Source organism: Oncorhynchus nerka, linkage group LG1 (genome assembly GCF_034236695.1).
Source record: "Oncorhynchus nerka isolate Pitt River linkage group LG1, Oner_Uvic_2.0, whole genome shotgun sequence".
NCBI classification, from domain to species: Eukaryota; Metazoa; Chordata; class Actinopteri; order Salmoniformes; family Salmonidae; genus Oncorhynchus; species Oncorhynchus nerka.
Genome location: NC_088396.1, coordinates 40,193,444 through 40,220,339, shown reverse-complemented (window position 1 = coordinate 40,220,339; position 26,896 = coordinate 40,193,444). Strand labels below are relative to the sequence as shown.

The following is a 26,896-nucleotide window of genomic DNA, read 5'->3' as shown; positions in this document are numbered from 1 at the left end:
GAGATCACACTCTACTCCCCTCCTACATCTGCCCTGTCGTCCTGGTGAGATCACACTCTACTCCCCTCCTACATCTGCCCTGTCGTCCTGGTGAGACCACACTCTACTCCCCTCCTACATCTGCCCTGTCGTCCTGGTGAGATCACACTCTACTCCCCTCCTACATCTGCCCTGTCGTCCTGGTGAGACCACACTCTACTCCCCTCCTACATCTGCCCTGTCGTCCTGGTGAGATCACACTCTACTCCCCTCCTACATCTGCCCTGTCGTCCTGGTGAGACCACACTCTACTCCCCTCCTACATCTGCCCTGTCGTCCTGGTGAGATCACACTCTACTCCCCTCCTACATCTGCCCTGTCGTCCTGGTGAGATCACACTCTACTCCCCTCCTACATCTGCCCTGTCGTCCTGGTGAGACCACACTCTACTCCCCTCCTACATCTGCCCTGTCGTCCTGGTGAGATCACACTCTACTCCCCTCCTACATCTGCCCTGTCGTCCTGGTGAGATCACACTCTACTCCCCTCCTACATCTGCCCTGTCGTCCTGGTGAGACCACACTCTACTCCCCTCCTACATCTGCCCTGTCGTCCTGGTGAGATCACACTCTACTCCCCTCCTACATCTGCCCTGTCGTCCTGGTGAGATCACACTCTACTCCCCTCCTACATCTGCCCTGTTGTCCTGGTGAGACCACAATCTACTCCCCTCCTACATCTGCCCTGTCGTCCTGGTGAGATCACACTCTACTCCCCTCCTACATCTGCCCTGTCGTCCTGGTGAGACCACACTCTACTCCCCTCCTACATCTGCCCTGTCGTCCTGGTGAGATCACACTCTACTCCCCTCCTACATCTGCCCTGTCGTCCTGGTGAGATCACACTCTACTCCCCTCCTACATCTGCCCTGTCGTCCTGGTGAGACCACACTCTACTCCCCTCCTACATCTGCCCTGTCGTCCTGGTGAGATCACACTCTACTCCCCTCCTACATCTGCCCTGTCGTCCTGGTGAGATCACACTCTACTCCCCTCCTACATCTGCCCTGTCGTCCTGGTGAGATCACACTCTACTCCCCTCCTACATCTGCCCTTTCGTCCTGGTGAGATCACATGAAATCAATCACACTCTGAAACTCCTATTTACTTATCTCCAATACTTTCAATACTGAAAAACACTAACACCCCCTTGAGATATAATTATAGATCTATAACGGTATACACTTGCCCCATTTCTCTGTAACAATTCATAAACTCATAAACAAATGTATCTTTGTCCGTCCGTCCGTCTGTCTGTCCGTCTGTCTGTCTGCAGGACCGTCATTCTGTTGTGAAGCGGGGTGAAGGGGACTCCCCGCCCAGCAGCAGCCCTGACAACATAAGTCAGAGCTTGAAATTCACAGGAGACGGACAAGCACTGCAGGTGAGTAAATCAAGCCCAGAGCATCTTCAGTGGTTAAAGCCTTGTTGATGGCAGGTTAAAGTGTGTGCTGTGTTTGCATGGGTATACACTACTCTACAGTATCTCATTAGCCTGTCTCTGATCTCCTATTCAGATCACTCCTCTCCCGGGTACACATCCCCTCCTGGTCCTGGTCAACCCAAAGAGTGGAGGGAGACAGGGGGAGCGGTAAGTCACAGTGTCTCATAGTATTAACGGATTGAAACACTCCTGCAATATACACTAGTATGTGGACTCCTGCTTCCATTCAGCCTCAAGAGCATTAGTGAGGTCGGGCACTGATGTTGGGCGATTAGGCCTGGCTCGCAGTCAGCATTCCAATTCATCCCAAAGGTGTTTGATGGGGTTGAGGTCTGGTCTCTGTGCAGGCCAGTCAAGTTCTTCCACACCGATCTTGACAAACCATTTCTGTATGGACCTCGCTTTGTGTACGGGGGCATTTTAATGCTGAAACAGAAAAGGACCTTCCCTAAACTGTTGCCACAAAGATGGAAGCACAGAATCGTCTAGAATGTCATTGTATTCTGTAGCGTTAAGATGTCCCTTCACTGGAACTAAGGGGCCCGAACCATGGAAAATAGCCCTAGACCATTATTCCTCCTCCAACAAACTTTACAGTTGGCACTATGCATTCGGGCAGGCAGCATTCTCCTGGCATCTGCCAAACCCAGATTTGTCCGTTGGACTGCCAGATGGTGAAGCGTGATTCATCACTCCAGAGAAAGTGTTTCCACTGCTCCAGAGTCCAATGGCGGCTAGCTTTAATCCACTCCAGTCAATGCTTGGCATTGTGCATGGTGATCTTAGGCTCGTTTGCGGCTGCTCAGCGATGGAAAGCCATTTCATGAAGCTCCTGACGAACAGTTATTTTGATGACATTGCTTCCAGAGGCAGTTTGGAACTCCGTAGTGAGTGTTGCAACTGAGGACAGATAATCTTTACACGCTGTGGCCTTCAGCACTTGGCGGTCCCATTCTGTGAGATTGTGTGGCCTGTCACTTCGTGGCTGAGACGTTGTTGCGCCTAGATGCTTCCACTTCACAATAACAGCACTTACAGTTGACCGGGGCAGATCTAGCAGAGCAGAAATCTGACAAACTGACTTGTTGGAAAGGTGGCATCCTATGACAGTGCCACGTTGAAAGTCACTGAGCTCTTCAGTAGAGCCCATTCTACTGCCAATGTTTGTCTATAGAGGTTGCATGGCTGCGTGCTCAATTTTATATACCTGTCAGCAACAGCTGTGGTTGAAATAGCCAAATCCACATACTTTTGGCCATGTAGTGTATGTTTCATACAGCCCTGTAATGCTACTGACAAAGTGTTATAAAGACTGGCTGACTGTTCATCATAGAATCAAAGTAATATGAAGCTAGCATAGCTAAAGCTAGCAACAATAACAATCTCCTGGTCTTTGGAGATTCAATTCTATAATTTTAGGCTATGTAATTACAGAGGATTTAACATTTAGGAAATAATGATGGTCTATTGGCTGTTCTGACACAGTGTCCTAAAAGCAGTTGTTAATGAAAATGAATGTGTTCACTGTTTCAGCATTCTCTCCTCTCTCCTCCCACCATGCATTTCACAGCACCGGGAGGCCTGCTTTGTTGGCTTCAGAAACTCCATCACCATAGCAACACAGTCTTAAATACCACTTAAAAGGGAAATTATTCTCTATTATTAGACATGTTCGCCTAAAAAAAAGATGCATTTAATCTCTGAGTACAAAAACAAAGCCTATTTCTGCTCCCTTTGATGTCAATAAGGAAATGAAAGGGTTGGTGTTGAGTCACTGATTGGTCCTGTTATTGTGAATGAGGCTTTCAGGCAGTTTAATGACTGTTTTCCAGCATTTTGAATGTCACACGGTCCTCTTACGTTAAGTAGTATATTTATACAATTTTTTCCTTCTGAATGAACTTCGTAAAACTTAAATTGAAGTTTTCTTCATGACACCTTCATAACAGTATCATAGCAAACTGTATCTGACACACCATATAGAATGAGATGCATTCTAAGCCAAATGTTTTGTTCGTGGTGATTCTAACCTAGCTGTCGGCTTTCTGTTGTCTTTTGCCACTGCTTTTCACACTCTGACCAAAGTGCAGTGTGGGTATTGGAAGCTACTCATGTAATTACCAGTGCGAGGTCAATGTGGAGCCTTCAATATAATAGATCTCTGATACAGCTCCTGCTGGTCAATGATACAGGAATCTGCTATGTCAATGGGTACAGTAAGCTGTAGAGATAATTACAATTTTAGAGCGAAATCACATTTACTGTGGACACCATGTCAACTGTGTTGATTAAGTAAAACGTGTAATTAAATGTTGCTACTTTACATTCTATGTCTGTCTTTGTATGCATGATCTCTCATTCCCTCTCTCTCTCTCTGGCTCACTCTCTCTCTCTCTCTCTCTCTCTCTCTCTCTCTCTCTCTCTCTCTGGCTAACTCTCTCTCTCTGGCTCACTCTCTCACTCTCTCTCTGGCTCTCTCTCTCTCTGGCTCGCTCTCTCTCTCTGGCTCTCTCTCTCTCTGGCTCACTCTCTCTCTCTCTCTGGCTCACTCTCTCTCTGGCTCGCTCTCTCTCTGGCTCACTCTCTCTCTGGCTCTCACTCTCCCTCTTTCTCTCTTTCCATCTCTCTCGTGCTTGCTCTCTCTCTCTCTCTCTCTCTTGGGCTCTCTCTCTCTCTCTCTCTGGCTCACTCTCTCTCTCTCTGGCTCACTCTCTCTCTGGCTCACTCTCTCTCTCTTTCTCTCTTTCCATCTCTCTCGTGCTTGCTCTCTCTCTCTCTCTCTCTCTCTCTTGGGCTCTCTCTCTCTCTCTCTGGCTCACTCTCTCTCTCTCTGGCTCACTCTCTCTCTGGCTCACTCTCTCACTCTCTCTCTCTCACTCTCTCTCTCTCTCTCTGGCTCGCTCTCTCTCTGGCTCTCTCTCTCTGGCTCACTCTCTCTGTCTGGCTCACTCTCTCTCTCTGGCTCACTCTCTCTCTGGCTCGCTCTCTCTCTGGCTCACTCTCTCTCTGGCTCTCACTCTCCCTCTTTCTCTCTTTCCATCTCTCTCGTGCTTGCTCTCTCTCTCTCTCTCTCTCTCTCTCTCTCTCTCTCTCTCTCTCTCTCTCTCTCGGGCTCTCTCTCTCTCTCTCTCTGGCTCACTCTCTCTCTCTCTGGCTCACTCTCTCTCTGGCTCACTCTCTCTCTCTCTTTCTCTCTTTCCATCTCTCTCCTGCTTGCTCTCTCTCTCTCTCTCTCTGGCTCTCTCTCTCTCTCTTCTGGCTCCATTTTGTACATAGTGAGTTTGTCAGCTTGTGTGTATGTGCAGTAACTCTAACACTGCTGTCATATGGTCTATATATATATATATATATATGTATATATATATATATATATATATATATATATATATATATATATATATGTCTTCTACAGGGTATTGAGAAAGTTCCAGTACCTGCTGAACCCCAGGCAGGTGTACAGTCTCGACCGAGGGGGACCCATGGTGGGGTAAGACTAATTTATTACTATAGACCCATGGTGGGGTAAGTCTCATCCTCAACACTATAGACCCATGGTGGGGTAAGACTAACTCATCACTATAGACCCATGGTAGGGTAAGACTAACTCATCACTATAGACCCATGGTGGGGTAAGACCAACTCATCACTATAGACCCATGGTAGGGTTTGAGTAACTCAACACTATAGACCCATGGTAGGGTAAGACTAACTCATCACTATAGACCCATGGTAGGGTTTGAGTAACTCATCACTATAGACCCATGGTAGGGTTTGAGTAACTCATCACTATAGACCCATGGTAGGGTTTGAGTAACTCATCACTATAGACCCATGGTAGGGTAAGACTCATCCTCATCACTATAGACCCATGGTAGGGTAAGACTCATCCTCATCACTATAGACCCATGGTGGGGTAAGACTCATCCTTATCACTTTAGACCCATGGTGGGGTAAGACTCATCCTCATCACTATAGACCCATGGTGGGGTAAGACTCATCCTTATCACTTTAGACCCATGGTGGGGTAAGACTCATCCTCATCACTATAGACCCATGGTGGGGTAAGACTCATCCTTATCACTTTAGACCCATGGTGGGGTAAGACTCATCCTCATCACTATAGACCCATGGTGGGGTAAGACTCATCCATATCACTTTAGACCCATGGTGGGGTAAGACTCATCCTCATCACTTTAGACCCATGGTGGTGTAAGACTCATCCTTATCACTTTAGACCCATGGTGGGGTAAGACTCATCCTCATCACTATAGACCCATGGTAGGGTAAGACTAACTCATCACTATACACCCATGGTAGGGTAAATACACCTGCATTTGGGGTGTTTCTCCCATTCTTCTCTGCAGATCCTTTCAAGCTCTGTCAGGTTGGATGGGGAGAGTCGCTGCACAGCTGTTTTCAGGTCTCTCCAGAGATGTTCGATCGGTTTCAAGTCTGGGCTCTGAATGGGCCACTCAAGGACATTCAGAGACTTGTCTTGAACCACTCCTGTGTTGTCTTGGCTGTGCTTAGGGTCATTGTCCGGTTGAAAGATGAATGTTTGCCTCAATCTGAGGTCCTGAGCACTGTGGAGCAAGTTTTCATCAAGGACCTCTCTGTACTTTGCTCTGTTCATCTTTCCCTTAATCCTGACTAGTCTCCCACTCCCTGCCGCTGAAAAACATCCCCACAGATTGATGCTGCCACCACCATGCTTCACCGTAGGGATGGTACCAGGTTTCCTCCAGACATTATACTTAGCATTCAGGCCAAATAGTTCAATCTTGGTTTCATCAGACCAGAGAATCTTGTTTCTCATGGTCTGAGAGTCTTTAGGTGCCTAAACAATAAAAAATGAACAGTAAATATTACACTCACAAAAGTTCTCTCTCTCATTGTAAGAAGAGAGGCACACTACAGTGACAGGCTAGCAGATAATAGACATGGTATCAGGACAGTGGAGGTTCAGATAACATGATATAATGATGCCATTATCACTAGAGGTCGACCGATTAATCGGACTGGCCGATTAATTAGGGCCGATTTCAAGTTTTCATAACATAACAAATATTATTATTATTATTTTATTTTTTATACCTTTATTTAACTAGGCAAGTCAGTTAAGAACGCGTTCTTATTTTCAATGACGGCCTAGGAACGGTGGGTTAACTGCCATGTTCAGGGGCAGAACGACAGATTTTCACCTTGTCAGCTCGCTCTGAGCCTTCTAGTAGTTGTTCCCCTTGCTCTGCATGGGTAACGCTGCTTCGATGGTGGCTGTTGTCGTTGTGTTGCTGGTTCGAGCCCAGGGAGGAGTGAGGAGAGGGACGGAAGCTATACTGTTACACTGGCAATACTAAAGTGCCTATAAGAACATCCAATAGTCAAAGGTTAATGAAATACAAATGGTATAGAGGGAAACTGTTTTGTTAAATGTGATATGTAGCCAGATCGGTGCTGTAGCTACTGAATTCCCTGGAGTGCTGGCATGCTTGTGCTGTGCATCACTGAGCGTTAGTACAGTTCACCGCAACGACCAGGAGAGACAGCTGTCTGACATTGGTGTCACCAGCCTTGTCAGTGGTACACACACACACACACACACACACACACACACACACACACACACACCGAGACGTACCGGTGTGATGTTTGCACCGCAGCTGTTTTTTTGGGACAGATGAAAGCCCCTGTCGACACCTTTGTCCTGGCCCAGATGAAAGGTCCCTTTGAAGGTGACACTCTCTCTGGCCAGTCACTAATGCATCTCTCTCTCTCTCTCTCTCTCTCTCTCTCTCTCTCTCTCTCTCTCTCTTTCTCTTTCTCTTTCTCTTTCTCTTTCTCTTTCTCTGTCAATTCAATTCAAATGGCTTTATTGGCATGGGAAACATGTTTACATTGTCAAAGCTAGTGAAATAGAGAATGAACAAAAGTGAAATAAACAATAAAAATGTACAGTAAACATTACACTCAAAAGTTCCAAAAGAATAAAGACATTTGAAATGTCATATTGTGGCTAAACGCTGTAACGATGTGCAAATAGTAAATAAATAAACATAAATATGGTATTCACATTGGTGTTTGTTCTTCAATTGAAGATCCACTTCAATTTGCTTACTGCCCCAATAGATACACAGACGATGCAATCGCCATCACTCTGCACACTGCCCTATCCCATCTGGACAAGAGGAATACCTATGTAAGAATAATGTTTATTGACTATAGCTCAGCATTCAACACCATAGTACCCTCCAAGCTCATCATTAAGCTCGAGGCCCTGGGTCTGAACCTCGCCCTGTGAAACTGGATCCTGGACTTCCTGACGGGCCGCCCCCAGATGGTGAAAGTAGGAAACATCACCTCCACTTCGCTGATTTTTAACACTCGGGCCCCACAAGGGTGCGTGCTCAGCCCCCTCCTGTACTACCTGTTCACCCAGCCAAGCACGCCTCCAACTCAATCATCAAGTTTGCAGACGACACAACAGTAGTAGTCTTGATTACCAACGATGACGAGACAGCCTACAGGGAGGACGTGAGGGCTCTGGCAGTGTGGTGCCAGGAAAACAACCCCTTGCTCAACATCAACAAAACAAAGGAGATGATCATGGACTCAAGGAAACAACAGAGGGTGCACCCCCCCTATCTACATCGACGGGACCGCAGTGGAGAAGGTGTTCCTTGGCGTACACATCACTGAAAAACTCAAATGGACCACCTACACAGACAGTGTGGTGAAAAAGGAGCAACAGAGCCTCTTCAACCTCAGGAGGCTAAATACATTTGGCTTGTCACCTAAAACCCTCACAAAGTTTTACAGATGCACAATTGAAAGCATCCTGTCGGGCTGTATCACCACCTGGTACGGCAACTGCACTACCCACAACTGCAAGGCTCTCCAGCACCCGATGTCACAGGAAGGACAAAAAGATCATCAAGGACATCAACCACCCGGGCCACTGCCTGTTCACCCCGTCATCATCCAGAAGGCGAGGTCAGACCAGGTGCATCAAAGCTGGGACCAAGAGACTGAAAAACAGCTTCTTCCCAAGGCCATCAGACTTTTAAACAGAGTAAACACCATACAACCGTAGTCAGCGTGCAAGCGCCTGGCCCGCTACAAGGAGTCACGAAAGAACTATGGGACAAAGATATCCCGGCCTGCCAAATCCAAACCCTCCCCTAACTCGGACGACACTGGGCCAATTGTGCGCTGCCTCACACGTCTGGTTGTGACACAGCCTGGGATCGAACCAGGGTCTGTGTGATGCCTCTACCACTGCGATGCAGTTCCTTAGACCGCTGCACCACTCGGGAGGCCCATGGAACACAATTATTTTTGTCTTACTGAGATTTACTATCAGGGCCCAGGTCTGACAGAATCTGTGCAGAAGATCTAGGTGCTGCTGTAGGCCTCCTTGGTTGTGGACAGAAGCACCAGATCAGTATAGTTTTGACAAGTCGGTTAGGACATCTATTTTGTGATTGACACAAGTAATTTTTCCAACAATTGTTTACAGACAGATTATTTCACTTATAATTCACTGTATCACAATTCCAGTGGGTCAGAATTTTACATACACTAAGTTGACTAAGTTGACAGCTTGCAAAATTCCCCAAAATTATGTCATTGCATTAGAAGCTTCTGATAGACTAATTGACATCATTTGAGTCAATTTGAGGTGTACCTGTGGATGTATTTCAAAGTCTACCTTCAAACTCAGTGCCTCTTTGCTTGATATCATGGGAAAATCAAAAGAAATCAGCCAAGACCTCAGAAAACAAATTGTAGACCTCCACAAGTCTGGTTCATCCTTGGAAGCAATTTACAAAAATGCCAGAAGGTACCACGTTCATCTGTACAAACAATAGTACGCAAATATAAACACCATGGGACAATGCAGCCATCATACTGCTCAGGAAGGAGACATGCTCTGTCTCCTAGAGATGAATGTACTTTGGTGCAAAAAGTGCAAATCAGTCCCAGAACAACAGCAAAGCACCTTGTGAAGATGCTGGAGGAAACAGGTACAAAAGTATCTATATCTACAGTAAAACGAGTCCTATATCGACATAACCTGAATGGCCGCTCAGCAAAGAAGAAGCCACTGCTCCATAACTGCCATAAAAAAGTCAGACTACGGTTTGCAACTGCACATGGGGACAAAGGTCATACTTTTTGCAGAAATGTCCTCTGGTCTGATGAAACAAAAATAGAACTGTTTGGCCATAATGACCATCGTAATGTTTGAAAGGAAAAGGGGGGAGAATTGCAAGCCAAAGAACACCATCCCAACCGTGAAGCACGGGGGTGGCAGCATCATGTTGTGGTGGTGGTTTGCTGCAGGAGGGACTGGTGCACTTCACAAAATAGATCATGTTGAAGGAAAATTCTGTGAATATACTGAAGCAACATCTCATGACATCAGTCAGAAAGTTGAAGCTTGGTCGCAAATGGGTCTTCCAAATGGACAATGACCCCAAGCATTCCAAAGTTGTGGCAAAATGGCTTAAGGACAACAAAGTCAAGGTATTGGAGTGGCCATCACAACGCTCTGACCTCAAACCTATAGAACTTTTGTTGGCAGAACTGAAAAAGCGTGTGTTACCAAGGAGGCCGACAAACCTGACTCAGTTACACCAGCTCTGTCAGGAGGAATGGGCCAAAATTCCCCCAACTTATTGTGGGAAGCTTGTGAAAGGCTACCCAAAACGTTTGACCCAAGTTAAACAATTTGAAGGCAATGCTACCAAATACTAATTGAGTGTATGTAAACTACTGACCCACTGGGAATGTGATGCAAGAAATAAAAGCTGAAATAAATCATTCTCTCTACTATTATTCTGACATTTCACATTCTTAAAATAATGTGGTGACCCTAACGGACCTAAGACATGGAAGTTTTACTATGATTAAATGTCAGGAATTGTGAAAAACTGAGTTCAAAAGTATTTGGCTAAGATGTATGTAAACTTCCAACTTCAACTGTATGTTGAAGAGGGTGGGGCTCGACCTGCAACCCTGTCTCACCTCACGGCCCCTTGGAAATTAACGTGTTTTTTTTTGCCCATTTTAACCGCACTTGTTGTTTGTGTACATGGATTTTGTAATGTTGTATGTTTTTCCCCCAACACTGCTTTCCATCAATTTGTATAGCAGACCCTTATGCCAAATTGAGTCAAAAGCTTTTTTGCACTCAACACAGCATGAGCAAAGACTTTGCCTTTGTTTTGGTTTGTTTGTTTGTCCATTGGGGTGTATAAGAGGAATACGTGGTCTGTCATACGGTAATTTGGTAAAAAGCCAATTTGACATTTGCTCAGTATATTCTTTTCACTGAGTAAATGTATGAATCTGCTGTTAATGATAATTAGTGGTGTAAAGTACTTAAGTAAAAATACTTTAAAGTGCTACTTAATAAGTTGTTTTTTATGTATAAGTACTTAAATAAGTATTATTTTTGACCATTTTTACTTTTACTTCACTACATTCCTGAAGAAAATGGTGTATTTTTTACTCCATACATTTTCCCTGACACCCAAAAATACTTGTTACATTTTCAATGCTTAGCATTGGTCCAATTCACGAAAATGGTCCAATTCACGCACTTACCAAGAGAACATCCCTGGTCATCCCTACTACCTGATCTGGCAGATTCACTAAACACAAATGCTTCGATTATAAACCATGTCTGGGTGTTGGAGTGTGCCCCTGGCTATTCGTAAATTGAAAAAACAAGAAAATCGTTCCGTTTGGTTTGCTTAATATAAGGAATTTGAAAGGATTTATACTTTTACTTTTTGATTCTTAAGTACATTTTATCAATTACATTTACTTTTGATACTTAAGTATATTTAAAACCAAATACTTTTAGACTTTTACTCAAGTAGTATTTTACTGGGTATCTTAGCTTTAAGTATGACAATTGGGTACTTTTTCCACCACTGACGATAATGCAGAGGATTTTCCCAAGGTTGTTGTTGACGCATATCCCACAGGAGTTATTGGGGTCAATTTTAACTCCACTTTTGTGGATTGGGGGGGGGATCAGTCCTTGGTTCCAAATATAGTGGAAGATGCCAGAGCTCAGGATAATGTTGAAGAGTTTAAGAATAACCATTTTAATTTGTGGTCTGTATATGTTATCATTTCATTTAGTATGCCATCAACACCGCAGGCCTTTTTGGGTTGGAGGGTTTGTATTTTGTCCTGTAGTTCATTCAATGTAATTGGAGAATCTGTTGGGGTTTGGTAGTCTTTAATAGTGTATTCTAAGATTTGTATTTGATCATGTATATGTTTTTGCTGTTTGTTCTTTGTTATAGAGTGGTTTATCTATACATCTCTGTTTTGGATAGATAACTCTTCATGTTGTTGTTTGTTTAGTGTGTTCCAATTTTCCCAGAAGTGGTTTGATTCTATGGATTCTTACATTGAGCTGATTTCTGACGTGCTTTTCCTTCTTTTTCCACAGTGTATTTCTGTATTGTCTCTCTGTATGTATGTGTGTGTATTTGTATATTTATGTATTTATGTCTTCACAGGCTCAACTTCTTCCATGATGTCCCTAATTTCCAGGTGCTGGCATGTGGAGGGGACGGCACAGTGGGATGGATCTTAGACTGTATTGGTGTGTCTCAATCTATTGGATTAAACTCATTCATTATACATGAACACAGTAAAATATTTACACCTTCATAGCTGTGTGTGTGTGTGTGTGTGTGTGTGTGTGTGTGTGTGTGTGTGTGTGTGTGTGTGTGTGTGTGTGTGTGTGCCTGATAAACATAGAACACTATAATACTATACTGTACAGTACTCTGGCTACACCTTAATGGTCTTTCTCTGAAATAATTCAGAGAAATTAATTCTCCATCAGAATTGTAATTATTATCTTATCTTATCTTATTATGTCCATCTGCAGACAAGGCCAACTTTGCAAAAGATCCCCCTGTGGCTATCCTCCCTCTGGGCACAGGGAACGACCTGGCAAGATGTCTACGCTGGGGCGGAGGTGCGAAGCTGTGTGTGTGTGTGTGTGTGTGTGTGTGTGTGTGTGTGTGTGTGTGTGTGTGTGTGTGTGTGTGTGTGTGTGTGTGTGTGTGTGTGTGTGTGTGTGTGTGTGTGTGTGTGTGTGTGCATGTGTGTGCGTGTGTGAGTGTGTACATAGATCGCAGTGTGAGTATTATTTTACTCACTGAAAGCTCCCATCAGCAATATTTTCCTCAATATCTTCACAATGCACCTGTTGAGTTCTTGTGGTTCTAAACCAGTGGAGGCTGGTGGGAGGAGCTATAGGAGGACAGGCTCATTGTAATGGCTGGAATGAAATAAATGGGCGGTATCAAGCACTTCACACATATTGAAACTACATGTTTGACTCCGTTCCATGAATTCCATTCCAGCCATTACAATGAGGCTGTCCTCCTATATATCCTTCCACCAGCCTCCACTGTCCTAAACACATCCTCATAGAGCTGATTTGAAAGTGTTCTATAATGCAAAGCAGAGTTCTTATATAATCCCTGCTTGTCATTGACTGGGCCTGTTTTTTGGCCAATGATTGCGACCCTGATTATGACAGACTGCTTGACCTAACCCTGGCTTGTGTAGAGTAGAGACCAGCTGAGCACTTTAGCCAGGCAGCGGGCTTATGATCTGATGTTTGGAAACTAAATGGACAGTTAGTTCCCAGGGGCTTTTTGACCAAGCACCAGTTGAATACATTATCTTCTCAAAAATATATTTTTAAAAGCAATTGGATTGTTTCAATGAAGACATTTAAGTGTTATGACCATATTTACAGATTGTACAGTAGTAGATACAAATGCTGGGACTGTGAGGGATGTACTGTGTCACAGTCGTCTGTTTGTAGAAACATACTGCACATGCGTTTGAATTCCTAGCATAGTAAACCAATCATCTAAATTGGGTTTGGTGATACAATCTCCTATTGATCTCCTGTTAACTGGCAGATGTTATATGCAGATGTTTTTGGCCTGTTTTGTAACTATATCAGTCAGGACAGGGCTGTATGTAAGCATATGTGTGCATCACGTATAATGGAATATGCGTGTATGCAAACATGAAAGAGCATGCTATTGTGCCATAAGTAGTCGGTGAGCTTTTTGTTAAATCTTCAGGGTATAAAGTAGGCTAATTGGCTTCTTACATTACATCATCATTGCTTTCCCCCTCTGTGATTTAGGAAATGTACATGAGGGAGGAAAAGTGTGAGCTCAGACTGTTGGAGAGCACATGGGGGGAAATGCGCGTCATCACATATGGGCCTCGGCTCTCAGTGTCAACGTCCCCTGATGCAGACCTGGGTTCACATTGTTTTTGAAAAATCAAGCAAAGTTCCATTATTTGAAAGATTTCAGATATTACGTGAACCCAGGTCTGGAGCACAGTAGGGGGAACAAGTGCCATCACACATGAACCCTGGCTCTCAGGATGGGTCGCCATGTGAGTGTTAAAGTCCCCTGGTGCTCTGAGTGATGGGTCCTCATTAGACGCTCACACCTCCATGACAGCCACTGGTGTAACCCTAACACCCCGGTCCACCTCTCAGCAGTACTGATCACAGTCATCATTAGAGTAATGGTTCAGACCCACTTGGTCTCCAACACAGAGGACTCGCTCACCGGAGCCCCCCAGGGTTCGGGAGTTCTATCCCATGACACAGTATAATGATGACTCTATTGTGTATGCCTCTACTGTCTACCTCTACACTCTAAAAAATGCTAGGTTGTTTGGTTGACCCAAATGCTGGCTTGTTAGGTTGACTCAACTGCTGGTTAATTTGGTTGACCCAACTGCTGGTTAATTTGGTTGACCCAACTGCTGGTTAATTTGGTTGACTCAACTGCTGGTTAATTTGGTTGACCCAACTGCTGGTTAATTTGGTTGACCCAACTGCTGGTTAATTTGGTTGACTCAACTGCTGGTTAATTTGGTTCACCCAACTGCTGGTTAATTTGGTTGACCCAACTGCTGGTTAATTTGGTTGACCCAACTGCTGGTTAATTTGGTTGACCCAACTGCTGGTTAATTTGGTTGACCCAACTGCTGGGTGGCAGGCATTGGGTCACTTGGTTTGTTGATGCTGGGTTATTGTGATCCAGCAGGTCAGATCAGAAGACTGGAGGCAAGGTTTAGTAAGGGAGTGGCTTTCAGATAGTTATTTTTAGCCACCTATTAGAGTGTATGTAATTCAAGCTTGTCTGTTCTGTTGTATAATCACATGTTAAGGTTGAATGTGGACATTTTTGTAGCTTCAATCAGGCTTACAGAAATTTATAAAATCTCTAAAAGCTTATGCAAATCCAGTTGTTGGGAAAGATACCACCTTATTATAATATGTAATAAGTCATCTTAATACTCTAGAAGATTTTGTAAAATGCAAAAAACTCTCACAGGTTGTCAATAAGATCTATCTGAAAGCCACACCTCTAATAAGCCACGGCCTCCTGAAATAACTTTATATTACTGTACATTAAGAAAGACTCAGCTGCATGTCAACCCAGCAAGACAGTAAAAAATAACCAACTAATATTTAAATTAAACCATGTTAGGGTAATCCCAACAACTCAGCATGTTGGGTTATTCACGTTACTGGCTTGGTCAAAATAACCCAGCGTGTGTTGTCCAATATTTACCCAGTGCTGGGTTACCAAAGAACCCAAATTGGGTGTTTTTTAACACAGCATTTTTTGGAGTTTACCAAGAGTCTCTCTCAGAGAGGCCTGGAGGTTAGGAGTTCTATCCCATGGCAGTGTACTTACTTACCAACTCCTCTTCATCCCTTCTGGGACATAAGGCCACAATGACTCTATTGTGTACACCCATACTGTCTGCCATTAGGCTGTTTTGTCAGTGTGAGGCTTTCAGATGTACTCCCTTCTCACCACTCAATCTTAGTTTTCTCTTTGCTTGCTTCTAGGAATCCAAGGCCTCTGACCTCACGTGAAATGGAATACAGAAAGCACTATACAATTTGATGAATACTAGATCTTATTGAATTAATAAAACTTGTTCTGAGAGCCTGGGTCTGGCAGTGTGGGTGACCTTAGTGTGTGATGGCTGTATCTCCCTGTGTCATGTCTCACCCGTCTCTCTGTCCTGTCCTGTAGGTTATGAGGGAGGCAGCCTGCTGAAGTTCCTGCGGGACATAGAACACAGCACAGATATGATGCTGGACCGATGGAACATCGACATTATCCCTGTAGACAAGGAGGAGAAGGGAGACCCAGTCCCCAACAGCATCGTCAACAACTACTTCTCCATCGGAGTGGTGAGAGAACAGACTATCCTTAAAAACACTCACACACACAATCCTACCTGCCTTTCCATATTCAGATCAAAACAGAAGCAGGACATAGGCCCAGTACTATGCTACAGTATGGGATTGCCTATACCAGCAGGAGTTAAACAATTTGCAAAATCACTGGTGGTTTCTTAGCCTCTCAAGCAGGTTAATTACTGTTTCCCCTTTTAAACGGAAGGAACCAACATCGCCATTGTCCCTGTTGCTTAGCAACCTGTTATCACTCTACTCTTTGCTCGTTTGTTGAAACAAACTACCATGGGCTCGCCACAAACATATTACACTAGAGGGACCAGAGGGACCAGAGGGACGAGGTCAAATTAATTCTGTCTCAGTTCTTGTCTTGTTGTCTCTCTGTCAATCCCTGACACTTCAGATGGATGTTTCCTATATCTGTCATTAAAGCTACGGTTGCTTAACTATAAGGTGCCTGCAGCACCTCATTTGAAGGGAACAATCCCTTTTATGGTCTTTCCTGTCTTTATTTTCTTCAAGCCCACCAGGCACCATTGCACGGACGCCTAAAAATACACATCAGGAGTAGATAGTGGGACTAAGCCGAAGTGTGATTGGTACATAATATGTCTGGACCAATCACAGGTAGGATGAGGAGCAGGGAGGAAGGGGCTAGCTTGGCAGGGTTACCATGGACTACTGTGATGTTATGCAACCCGGCATCCCACTGGTCCCACGCCTGCCACATATTCACCAGGTTTCTGCCAAACACAAGAACTCTACCCTCTTGTTACTGCTGCATTATGGGTACACCCTAGCAAGCTGGTCCCGGATCTGTTTGTACTGTACAGACAGCTCCTATGTGCTAATACAGATAATATAGCACCAACAGATCAGAAATCAGGCTAGGAACTCTTTCGAAAGCAGCTTACTGATTTCAGTACTTGATCTCAGCATATTGCTGACTGAACGGAAAGACAACATGCTCTAATTATAATGTGTATTATATCAGCAAATGGCCAAGCCTCTGACCTTTCTATCTAGACAATGGATGTTTCTCCACCATGTGATGCCTGTGTCAGAATGGCCAGGGTGTGGCCAGGGGACCCCCTCTATGTGATTCAGATGTGGGCTGGTGGATGGTAGTGCCAGTGCCAGAATGGTCCATACTTTGGTTGCAGCCACTGTCTAGTATCTATCCCGGCTGCACACCATGTCTAAAGAAGCGCTGGCTATGTTTTAAACTGTTATTGATGATATAATTGTTATTTACAGTCCATTTACTGTCCACTAAACCATATATACATTCTGTGTTTCTCAGAGGACCCTTTAAGCTCAAATTCTGATCCCTTTGAAGGATTCTGTGTTTATGTAATCCGCTTAGACCAATGCTATTCCTATGTTGTAGATGGCACTATGATCCAATACGGCATGGCCCTTCCCCAGGGCAACAGATCGCATCACAGTGACTCCAGCAGCCAGGGACAGATGGCTGCGTATCTGGGCACCAATGACACCTGAGCAAACGAGCGCTAGCACTGTGACTCAGTCACGCCATATAATGTTGTAATCATTGGTGGCCCAGAATCGGGTTCAATATCCATACCCATATTGGGGCAGCACTTCCTGCCATCACACTCACAGACCTTCCCTTCGAAAGGCCGGGGATTGGGTTGCCATGGCGTTGGCGCTCTCAAGGCCAATTTTCGAATCTCAACTGTCATCTGTTTCTTGCACAGTAAGTTAATTGTAGATGACATGGTAGTTGTAGTGACTGGGAGAACGCTCTAGGCTGGAGATAAAGATGCTTTGTGGTATTGCTATTTTGTTGTCTGCCTCAGATTACTTTGTAATGCTTTTGGGCATCAGTGCATTGCATTAAGTACACACTTAAGCTTGATCATATTAAATAACAAATTAAATCTAATAATCATGCATCCTACATCCTAAGAAGAGTCGAACATAAATCGACATTGAGAAGAACTTCATATAAAATCTTGACCATGAAGTATTTTGATCTATCAAATTCCTGTTTAACAACTCTGGTCATTGTCAACTAAGTTTGATCTGGATACAATGACGCTGACTGAAGATTGAGGAAAACAAGTCTTTAACGAGAAGGCTTCACTATACAGAGACTGCATTAACATGAACTCTCAGTCAGCACTATAAACACACAGATCAGATTGGAGAGGAGTCTACATCACAGGAGGCTGCTGAGGGGAGGATGGCTCATAATAATGGCTGGAACGGAGCGAATGGAATTGCATCAAACACATGGAAAATGTGTGATGTATTTGATGCCATTCCACTAATTACGCTCCAGCCATTGCCACGGACCCTTCTTCCCCAATGAATTAAGAAGCCACCAACCTACATGTACGTGTGGCAGGCACCTTGGGTTTCAACCCAATCCCTGAACCCACTTCAGTCCCACATCCCGAGAGAAAATGTCAAAACTTCCTTCCCTACCTTGCCTTGCCCTCTTAACCCCCCTGTGATTCAAACAATTCAGCCCCACTTCAGTCACACATCCCCATAGAAATCTCCAAGGCTTCCCTCCCTGCCTTGCCTTTACAGTAGGCATTATAGGCACTCCATACACTCCTAAAGTGCATTACATTATCCCTGAGCCCTGAGTGGTCCCATTCCCAACCATCACTCTGGAAAGAATCTGTCTGAAGAATTAGCGAGAGGGAAATCACACTATGTCAGCAGCCATTAAAGAAGTGTCCTCACTCCTTCCTCACACTTTCCTCACCCCAGACCCTCAGTCTGAGGAAGCCGATCACTTCATGGTGTGAGAGAACGATGAAACCTGACTATCTTTCCTGCCATCAACAAGCCATCTGCTCTCCAAGCGTGGCTCTCTAGCTAGCTATGAGAAGAAGAGAGGGCCTGGGAGTGCCTGGCTCTGGCCCCGTCATGTAATGCTCTCTGGCCTTCTGGCTGGTTATGCATTAGTTACAGCTACTTACCCACTGTGTTACTCTATGGACTGGGGATCTGATCCACAGTGACCTGACCTGTGTGTCAACAGCAGGTTGTGTAGTGCTTGCTCAGAGGACTTCCAGGCCAGGCCTCTAGGGAGGGTAGCGGAAGTGAAGGTTAGAGGAGCGGTGGGGGAGGAAGGGGGGAGAAAGAGAGAAATGAAGGGAGTAGTGCTGGCAACACACTGAAGGTCAGAGGAAGTATCAGTGACGGGAAGATAGCGGCTGCCAGGCCCGACCGGGTTACCTCGGTAATGAATGACCGTGCTGAGTGACACCTGGCCAGATAGGAGGGTAACAGCCACCACCCCTCAACCTATCTGTCTCTCTGTCTGTGAACCCACATAGAAACCATACAAACTACTGTACATGCACAGATACACACTTTTAGCTACAGTTGAAGTTGGAAGTTTACATACACCTTAGCCAAATACATTTTAACTCAGTTTTTCACAATTCCTGACATTTAATCCTAGTAAAGATTCCCTGTCTTCGGTCAGTTAGGATCACCACTTTATTTTAAGAATGTGAAATGTCAGAATAATAATAGTTCTTGCATCAAATTCCCAGTGGGTCAGAAGTTTACATATAGTCAATTAGTATTTGGTAGCATTGCCTTCAAATTGTTTAACTTGGGTCAAACGTTTCGGGTAGCCTTCCACAAGCTTCCCACAATAAATTGGGTGAATTTTGGCCCATTCCTCCTGACAGAGCTGGTGTAACTGAGTCAGGTTTGTAGGCCTCCTTGCTCGCACACACTTTTTCAGTTCTGCCAACAAATGTTCTATGGGATTGAGGTCAGGGCTTTGTGATGGCCACTCCAATACCTTGACATTGTTGTCCTTAAGCCATTTTGCCACAACTTTGGAAGTATGCTTGGCGGTCATTGTCCATTTGGAAGACCAATTTGCGACCAAGTTTCAATTTCCTGACTGGTGTCATGAGATGTCGCGTTAATATATCCACATAATTTTCCTCCGTCATGATGCCATCTATTTTGTGAAGTGCACCAGTCACTCCTGCAGCAAAGCAACCCTGAAACACGATGCTGCCACCCCCGTGCTTCACGGTTGGGATGGTGTTCTTTGGCTTGCAATTCTCCCCCTTTTTCCTCCAAACATAATGATGGTCATTATGGCCAAACAGTTCTATTTTTGTTTCATCAGACCAGAGGACAATTCTCCAAAAAGTATGATATTTGTCCCCATGTGCAGTTGCAAACCGTAGTCTGGCGTTTTTATGGCAGTTTTGGAGCAGTGAACGGCCTTTCAGGTTATGTCGATATAGGACTCGTTTTATTGTGGATATAGATAATTTTGTACCCGTTTCCTCCAGCATCTTCACAAGGTCCTTTGCTTTTTTTCTGGGATTGATTTGCACTTTTCGCACCAAAGTACATTCATTTCTAAGGCAGAAGGCAGAAGGCATCTGCTTCCTGAGCGGTATGACGGCTGTGTGGTCCCATGGTGTTTATACTTGCGTATTATTGTTTGTACAGATGAGCGTGGTACCTTCAGGCGTTTGGAAATTGCTCCCAAGGATGAACCAGACTTGTAGAGATCTACAATTTATTTTTTGAGGTCTTGGCTGATTTCAAGGTAGGCCTAGAAGTACATCCACAGGTACACCTCCAATTGACTCAATTAGCTTATCAGAAGCTTCTAAAGCCATGACATAATTTTCTGGAATTTTCCAAGCTGTTTAAAGGCACAGTCAACTTAGTGTATGTAAACTTCTCACCCACTGGAATTGTGATACAGTGAATTATAAGTGAAATAATCTGTCTGTAAACAATTGTTGGAAAAATTACTTGTGTCATGCACAAAGTAGATGTCATAACCGACTTGCCAAAACTATAGTTTGTTAACAAGAAGTTTGTGGAGTGGTTGAGAAACGAGTTTTAATGACTCCAACCTAAGTGTATGTAAACTTCTGACTTCAACTGCATATATACACAGATACACACTACTAGCCATATATACACAGATACACACTACTAGCTATATATACACAGATACACACTACTAGCTATATATACACAGACACACTACTAGCTATATATACACAAATACACACTACTATACATACACAGATACACAAATACACACTACTAGCTATATATACACAGACACACTACTAGCTATATATACACAAATACACACTACTATACATACACAGATACACAAATACACACTACCAGCTATATAGACAAGATTCACACTACTATACATACACATTTACACATATACACACAACTAGCTATATATACAAAGATACACACTACAATACATACGCAGATACACAGATACACACCACTAAACACATACAGATACACTACTAGCTATATATACACAGATACACACCACTATACACATACAGATACACTACTAGCTATATATACACAGATACACACCACTATACACATACAGATACACTACTAGCTATATATACACAGATACACACTACTATAACTTTACACAACTTTACACAACTTCACATAACTTTACACAAATTCACACAATCTCACACAACTTTACACAACTTTACACAACTTCACACAACTTTACACAACTTCACACATCCTCACACAACCTCACACAACTTCACACAACTTTACACAACTTTACACATCCTCACACAACTTCACACAACCTCACACAACTTCACATAACTTTACACAACTTCACACAATCTCACACAAATTCACACAACTTCACACAATCTCACACAACTTCACACAATCTCACACAACCTCACACAATCTCACACAACTTCACACAATCTCACACAACTTCACACAATCTCACACAACTTCACATAATCTCACACAACTTCACACAATCTCACACAACTTCACATAATCTCACACAACTTCACATAACCTCACACAACTTCACACAATCTCACACAACTTCACACAACTTCCCACAACCTCACATAATCTCACACAACTTCACACAACTTCACATAACCTCACACAACTTCACACAATCTCACACAATCTCACACATCCTCACACAACCTCACATAACCTCACACAATTTGCCACAACCTCACATAATCTCACACAACTTCACACAACTTCACATAACCTCACACAACTTCACACAATCTCACACAATCTCACACATCCTCACACAACCTCACATAACCTCACACAATTTCCCACAACTTCACACAACCTCACACAGATATACAAAGACAAGACACTGTATATAACCCCAAATGATACAAATGAACTCTGGAGGGAAGCAGCATGCATTGCTTCCATAAAAGCACACACTCCCATATTCACAGGAACAGGTCCCCAGCGAGTCGGGTTAACACCTGCTACCAACAGCTATGATGACAGGGGCACAGATGGACTCCACAGCGGCACAGCGGCTCGCTATGATAGGCTCGCTATGACCCTGTATGGACATGTAGATCAAGAGCTCCAGTTCAATTTGACCGTCTTCATATCTCTTATTGAAAAGCTGTTTCAATGGGGATTCTCCAATGAGTTTATACCAGGCTTGATCTTAATTTGTGTCCAGGGGTTGAGAGGGGGAGAGACAGGGGTGAGGGTTGAGAGGGGAGAGTGAAAAGGGGAGATAGGGGTGAGTGTTGAGAGGGGGGAGTGAGAGGGAGAAAATAGGGGGTTTAAAGGGAAGAATGAAAGAGGGAGATGGGGAGAAGTTTGAGAGGGGAAAGTGAGAGGGGCAAATAGGGGGAGGTTTGAGAGGGGGAGATATTGATTAGGGTTGAGGGGAGATAGGGATTAGGGTTGAGAGGGGGAGTGAGAGGGGAGATGGATTAGGGTTGAGAGGGGGAGATAGGGATTAGGGTTGGGGGAGAGGGGAGATAGGGATTAGGGTTGAGGGAGGGAGTGAGAGGAGATTGGGATTAGGATTGAGGGGGAGTGAGGGGGAGATAGGGATTAGGGTTGAGGGGGGAGGTAGGGCTAGGGTTGAGAGGGGAGATAGGGGTGAGGTTTAAGAGTGGGAAGATAGGGGTGAGGGTTGAGAGGGGGAGATAGGGGTGAGGATTGAGAGGGCGGAGATAGGGGTGAGGGTTGAGAGTGGGGAGATAGGGGTGAGGGTTGAGAGGGGGAGATAGGGGTGAGTGTTGAGAGGGGGGAAATAGGGGTGAGGGTTGAGAGGGGGAGATAGGGGTGAGGGTTGAGAGGGGAGATAGGGGTGAGTGTTGAGAGGGGGAAATAGGGGTGAGGGTTAAGAGTGGGGAGATAGGGGTGAGGGTTGAGGGTGGGGAGATAGGGGTGAGGGTTGAGAGGGGGAAATAGGGGTGAGGGTTGAGAGGGGGAAATAGGGGTGAGGGTTGAGAGGGGGAGATAGGGGTGAGTGTTGAGAGGGGGAAATAGGGGTGAGGGTTAAGAGTGGGGAGATAGGGAGATAGGGGTGAGGGTGGGGAGATAGGGGTGAGGGTTGAGAGGGGGTAAATAGGGGTGAGGGTTGAGAGGGGGAGATAGGGGTGAGTGTTGAGAGGGGGAAATAGGGGTGAGGGTTAAGAGTGGGGAGATAGGGGTGAGGGTTGAGAGGGGGAAATAGGGGTGAGGGTTGAGAGGGGGAAATAGGGGTGAGGGTTGAGAGGGGAGATATGGGTGAGTGTTGAGAGGGGGGAAATAGGGGTGAGGGTTAAGAGTGGGGAGATATGGGTGAGTGTTGAGAGGGGGAGATAGGGGTGAGGATTGAGAGGGGGGAGATAGGGGTGAAGATTGAGAGGGCGGAGATAGGGGTGACACCCACTTTTCCTCTGAATCTCCCTCAGAGGTTGCCGATGACCCACAGCACACATTCATTTTCCACTCCTCCCCCTTCACACCCTAGATACAGAACATGCATTCCTTCAATGTATCAAATGTCCTGATTTCTTTCCACCGCTCTCCCTCCCTTTTTTAAACATGGCACAAGGCCTAGAGGTTAACAACAAACCAACTCCCCCCATCCCCCATGTTCTAATCACTATGCCTAGTATTTGTTGTATGGTTTATGGTGTTCATCCAGACCGCCAATAGCACCTGTTTCCCCAGGTTTCTGTTTAAATGGATTCCATGTTCATAGCCACTGAGCCATGCCAGGCTGGCAGGTGCAGAGATATTTTGGGACACAATAGTTGCTGATGTCGTGGGACATACGCTAGGTTTGATGGAGGGAGGGCCCTGGAGAGGTTTAATGGGGGGCCCCGGAGATGTTAGAGGCTCCAGTGGATAGTGGGAGGAGGGTAAAGAGGTGAGGGTGATGTGACGTGCCATACCTTCCGGTCTTTTCCAGTCTCCTCTCCTCCCTCGTCTTTTCTCTGGCGCTTTCTTTCTCTCTCTCCAGGGCTCTCTTTCTCTGTCTCTCTACCTCTCTCTTCTCCTGCTCGTGTCTCTCTATCTTGACACTGCCTTTGCTTTACTTCTTCTTTGTGTTAGCAGAACGTGTTCTAGCTTCAATTTGTGCAATGTCACCAGGACAACATCAGTGACTAGTGACAGGGACTTTTTTTCCGTTCTTGAGAATAAGTTTGACCTGATGAAATTTCCAAAGGGTCTTTGTCCAATTATTTCTAGGAGCAGATAAAAATGACCAAAATAACTGCCATCTTCATTGCAGTCTTGTTACCATTCTCATAAACACCATCACCACAACTGGTAGGAAGCCAGTTGTCTCTCTCTCTTTTGGACATGACGTTCATTGCTCATTTAACAATTTCCTCCATACCCTGTCCTCTCTCCACCTGCCCATTACCGGAAAGCCTCCTGTCTCCTTCTGATAAAATCACTTATTTATCTATTGTAATGCTTTCAATCCTAGACAGTCGTCATGTCTCACTCTGTGCCATGTCCATAGCACAAGACTAATATGAGTGAGCTCATTCTGGCCTCAGGTCATTGCAGAGCTGAGGCGGGCTCTGGAGAACACACATCCTAGTGTTGGAGCCATTTGACTGATTATGTCTACCCCTGCCCCCAGAGGTCCTCCGGGGATGGGGTCAAACACACAACACAGGGGTGGGCAGGAGGATAGGTTTGACGATGGCGCCGATGGAAAACGGTTCCAACCCAGCTTTCTTATATAGTGACTTTTATTTTTAAGCTCGTAAGCAAGCATTTCACGGTAAAGTCTGCACATCTTCTACATTTGTACACACTGTACATAGATTTGTCTAATTTTCTTTTCTTTTGTGTTATTGACTGTAGGTTTGTTTATGTGTAACTCTTGTGTTGTTGTTTTTGTTGCACTGCTTTGCTTTATCTTGGCCAGGTCACAGTTGTAAATAAGAACTTGTTCTCAACTGGCCTATCTGGTTAAATAAAGATGAAATAAAATAAATAAATAAATTATATTCGGCGCATGTGACAAATAACATTTGATTTGAGGTGGTGACATTATGAGCCTGTTATCAAGCCTAGTGCAGTCCCAGAATCACACAGACCCAGGATCACACAGACCCAGGATCACACAGACCCAGGATCACACAGACCCAGGATCACACATACCCAGGACCACACAGACCCAGGATAACACAGACCCAGGATCACACAGACCCAGGTTCACACAGACCCAGGTTCACACAGACCCAGGATCACACAGACCCAGGATCACACAGACCCAGGACCACAATCACAAAAGTGGAAGGTAATGCCCCAGTAAAAGCCTAATACAGCCCTATGTCTCCCCCTATAGGACGCCTCCATTGCTCACCGCTTCCACTTGATGAGAGAGAAGCACCCAGAGAAATTCAACAGCAGGTGAGAGATTGATACAGACTTCATTCCACTTAAGCTCATGTGTACTGGTATCCCTATGTTGTCTCATACTGCTTATTTGGACACAGTGAGTGGTCATTATTACTCATTAGCTGCTCCCAACTGCATCAATTACTACCACAACTAGATCCAGTCCCTCTCTGTGCTCTGAAAAATACTAGAGCATATTCGGCCTCAGTGGTCGGAAATCAATAATAAGGCAGGACACATCCTGCCTGCTTAGTGACAGCCAATAAATTGGCGTTGTCTGGCTTCTGTCTGTGATGTTAATGGTAACTAACTGATATGAGGGATTTGTGGGTTCCTAAGAAGGAATCCATGCGACCAAAGTCCAGTGTTTATTCTAACTGACCGACCCTGAAGTCATGTGATCACTACCGTTTATTGTTCTGCTACGGGCCACATTCTATGCCTTCTGATGCAATGGCTGTGACATTTTGTACATGGGTCAAACAATTATGGAAGGGGTTATACACACCAATTTGTACACATGCATGTTTAATTATGTAAGAATGTCCATTTGAATTCATTGCCAGTCAGTCCTTGTGTAAGAGTAGGAGATTCTTTGATACAAAAGCTCATATTAGAAGCAGCAGGAGTCCATGCAACTCTTTCTACCAGTCAAATGAATTAAATTAATCTTTAAGAACTTTGGATCCATTCCTTGCCTTCAACTTCCCTTGCATAAAGATGTATTTATTACATCACATTTAAACCAATTGAATAGAAGGGTTACTGTTGACAGACAGACAGACAGACAGACAGACAGACAGACAGACAGACAGACAGACAGACAGACAGACAGACAGACAGACAGACAGTATGACTAAATGCAGCAAGAGAATGAATAAAAGCACTTAATGAAATATCATGTGAGGGTTTGTCTCTCCCTGACTGTCTGAAGGTGAATCTGTCATCTCTGCTTAAGGCAAGAGAAACCAAAGTGTAAAGAACAAATCATAGTTCTCAATCATGTCTCATTGTGCCTCATTATGTCTCAATTCAATCATGTCTCATTGTGCCTCAATATGTCTCAACTCAATCATGTCTCAGTGTGTCTCATTATGTCACAATCAATGTTCCCTTTATAAGCTGCTTTACTCAAAGCCAGTGGCGAGTTGTTAGTCAAAACTGAAAATGTAAGGGGCCTAAACAGCTGACCTGGGGAATACCTGATTCTACCTGGATTATGAACACACCCTTTGTGTTCTGATAGACATGTAACTCTTTCTCTACAATATATCAGGGGGTGTAAAGCCATAACACATATGTTTTTCAGCAGAAGACTATGATAGAATAATGTCTATCGCTGGCCAATCGGATGGCTCAGATGACCGTGTTTGCAGTAACGTAGCAGGCTTAAAAGAAAGCTACAGCAAAGTTGATACTGTGCGA

General features: G+C 44.5%; 1 protein-coding gene across 1 annotated transcript in view; it reads left to right on the top strand.

The window, feature by feature from the left end:
- Positions 1-26,896, top strand: part of LOC115130198 (diacylglycerol kinase beta-like) — a 136,675-nt gene that overhangs the window by 93,892 nt on the left and 15,887 nt on the right. The window contains exons 15-21 of the mRNA XM_065015939.1: positions 1,315-1,422; positions 1,556-1,629; positions 4,895-4,969; positions 12,024-12,109; positions 12,401-12,490; positions 15,612-15,772; positions 25,419-25,483. Of these exons, the coding sequence (XP_064872011.1) occupies positions 1,315-1,422; positions 1,556-1,629; positions 4,895-4,969; positions 12,024-12,109; positions 12,401-12,490; positions 15,612-15,772; positions 25,419-25,483 (659 nt within the window). The remainder of the gene's footprint in view (positions 1-1,314; positions 1,423-1,555; positions 1,630-4,894; positions 4,970-12,023; positions 12,110-12,400; positions 12,491-15,611; positions 15,773-25,418; positions 25,484-26,896) is intronic.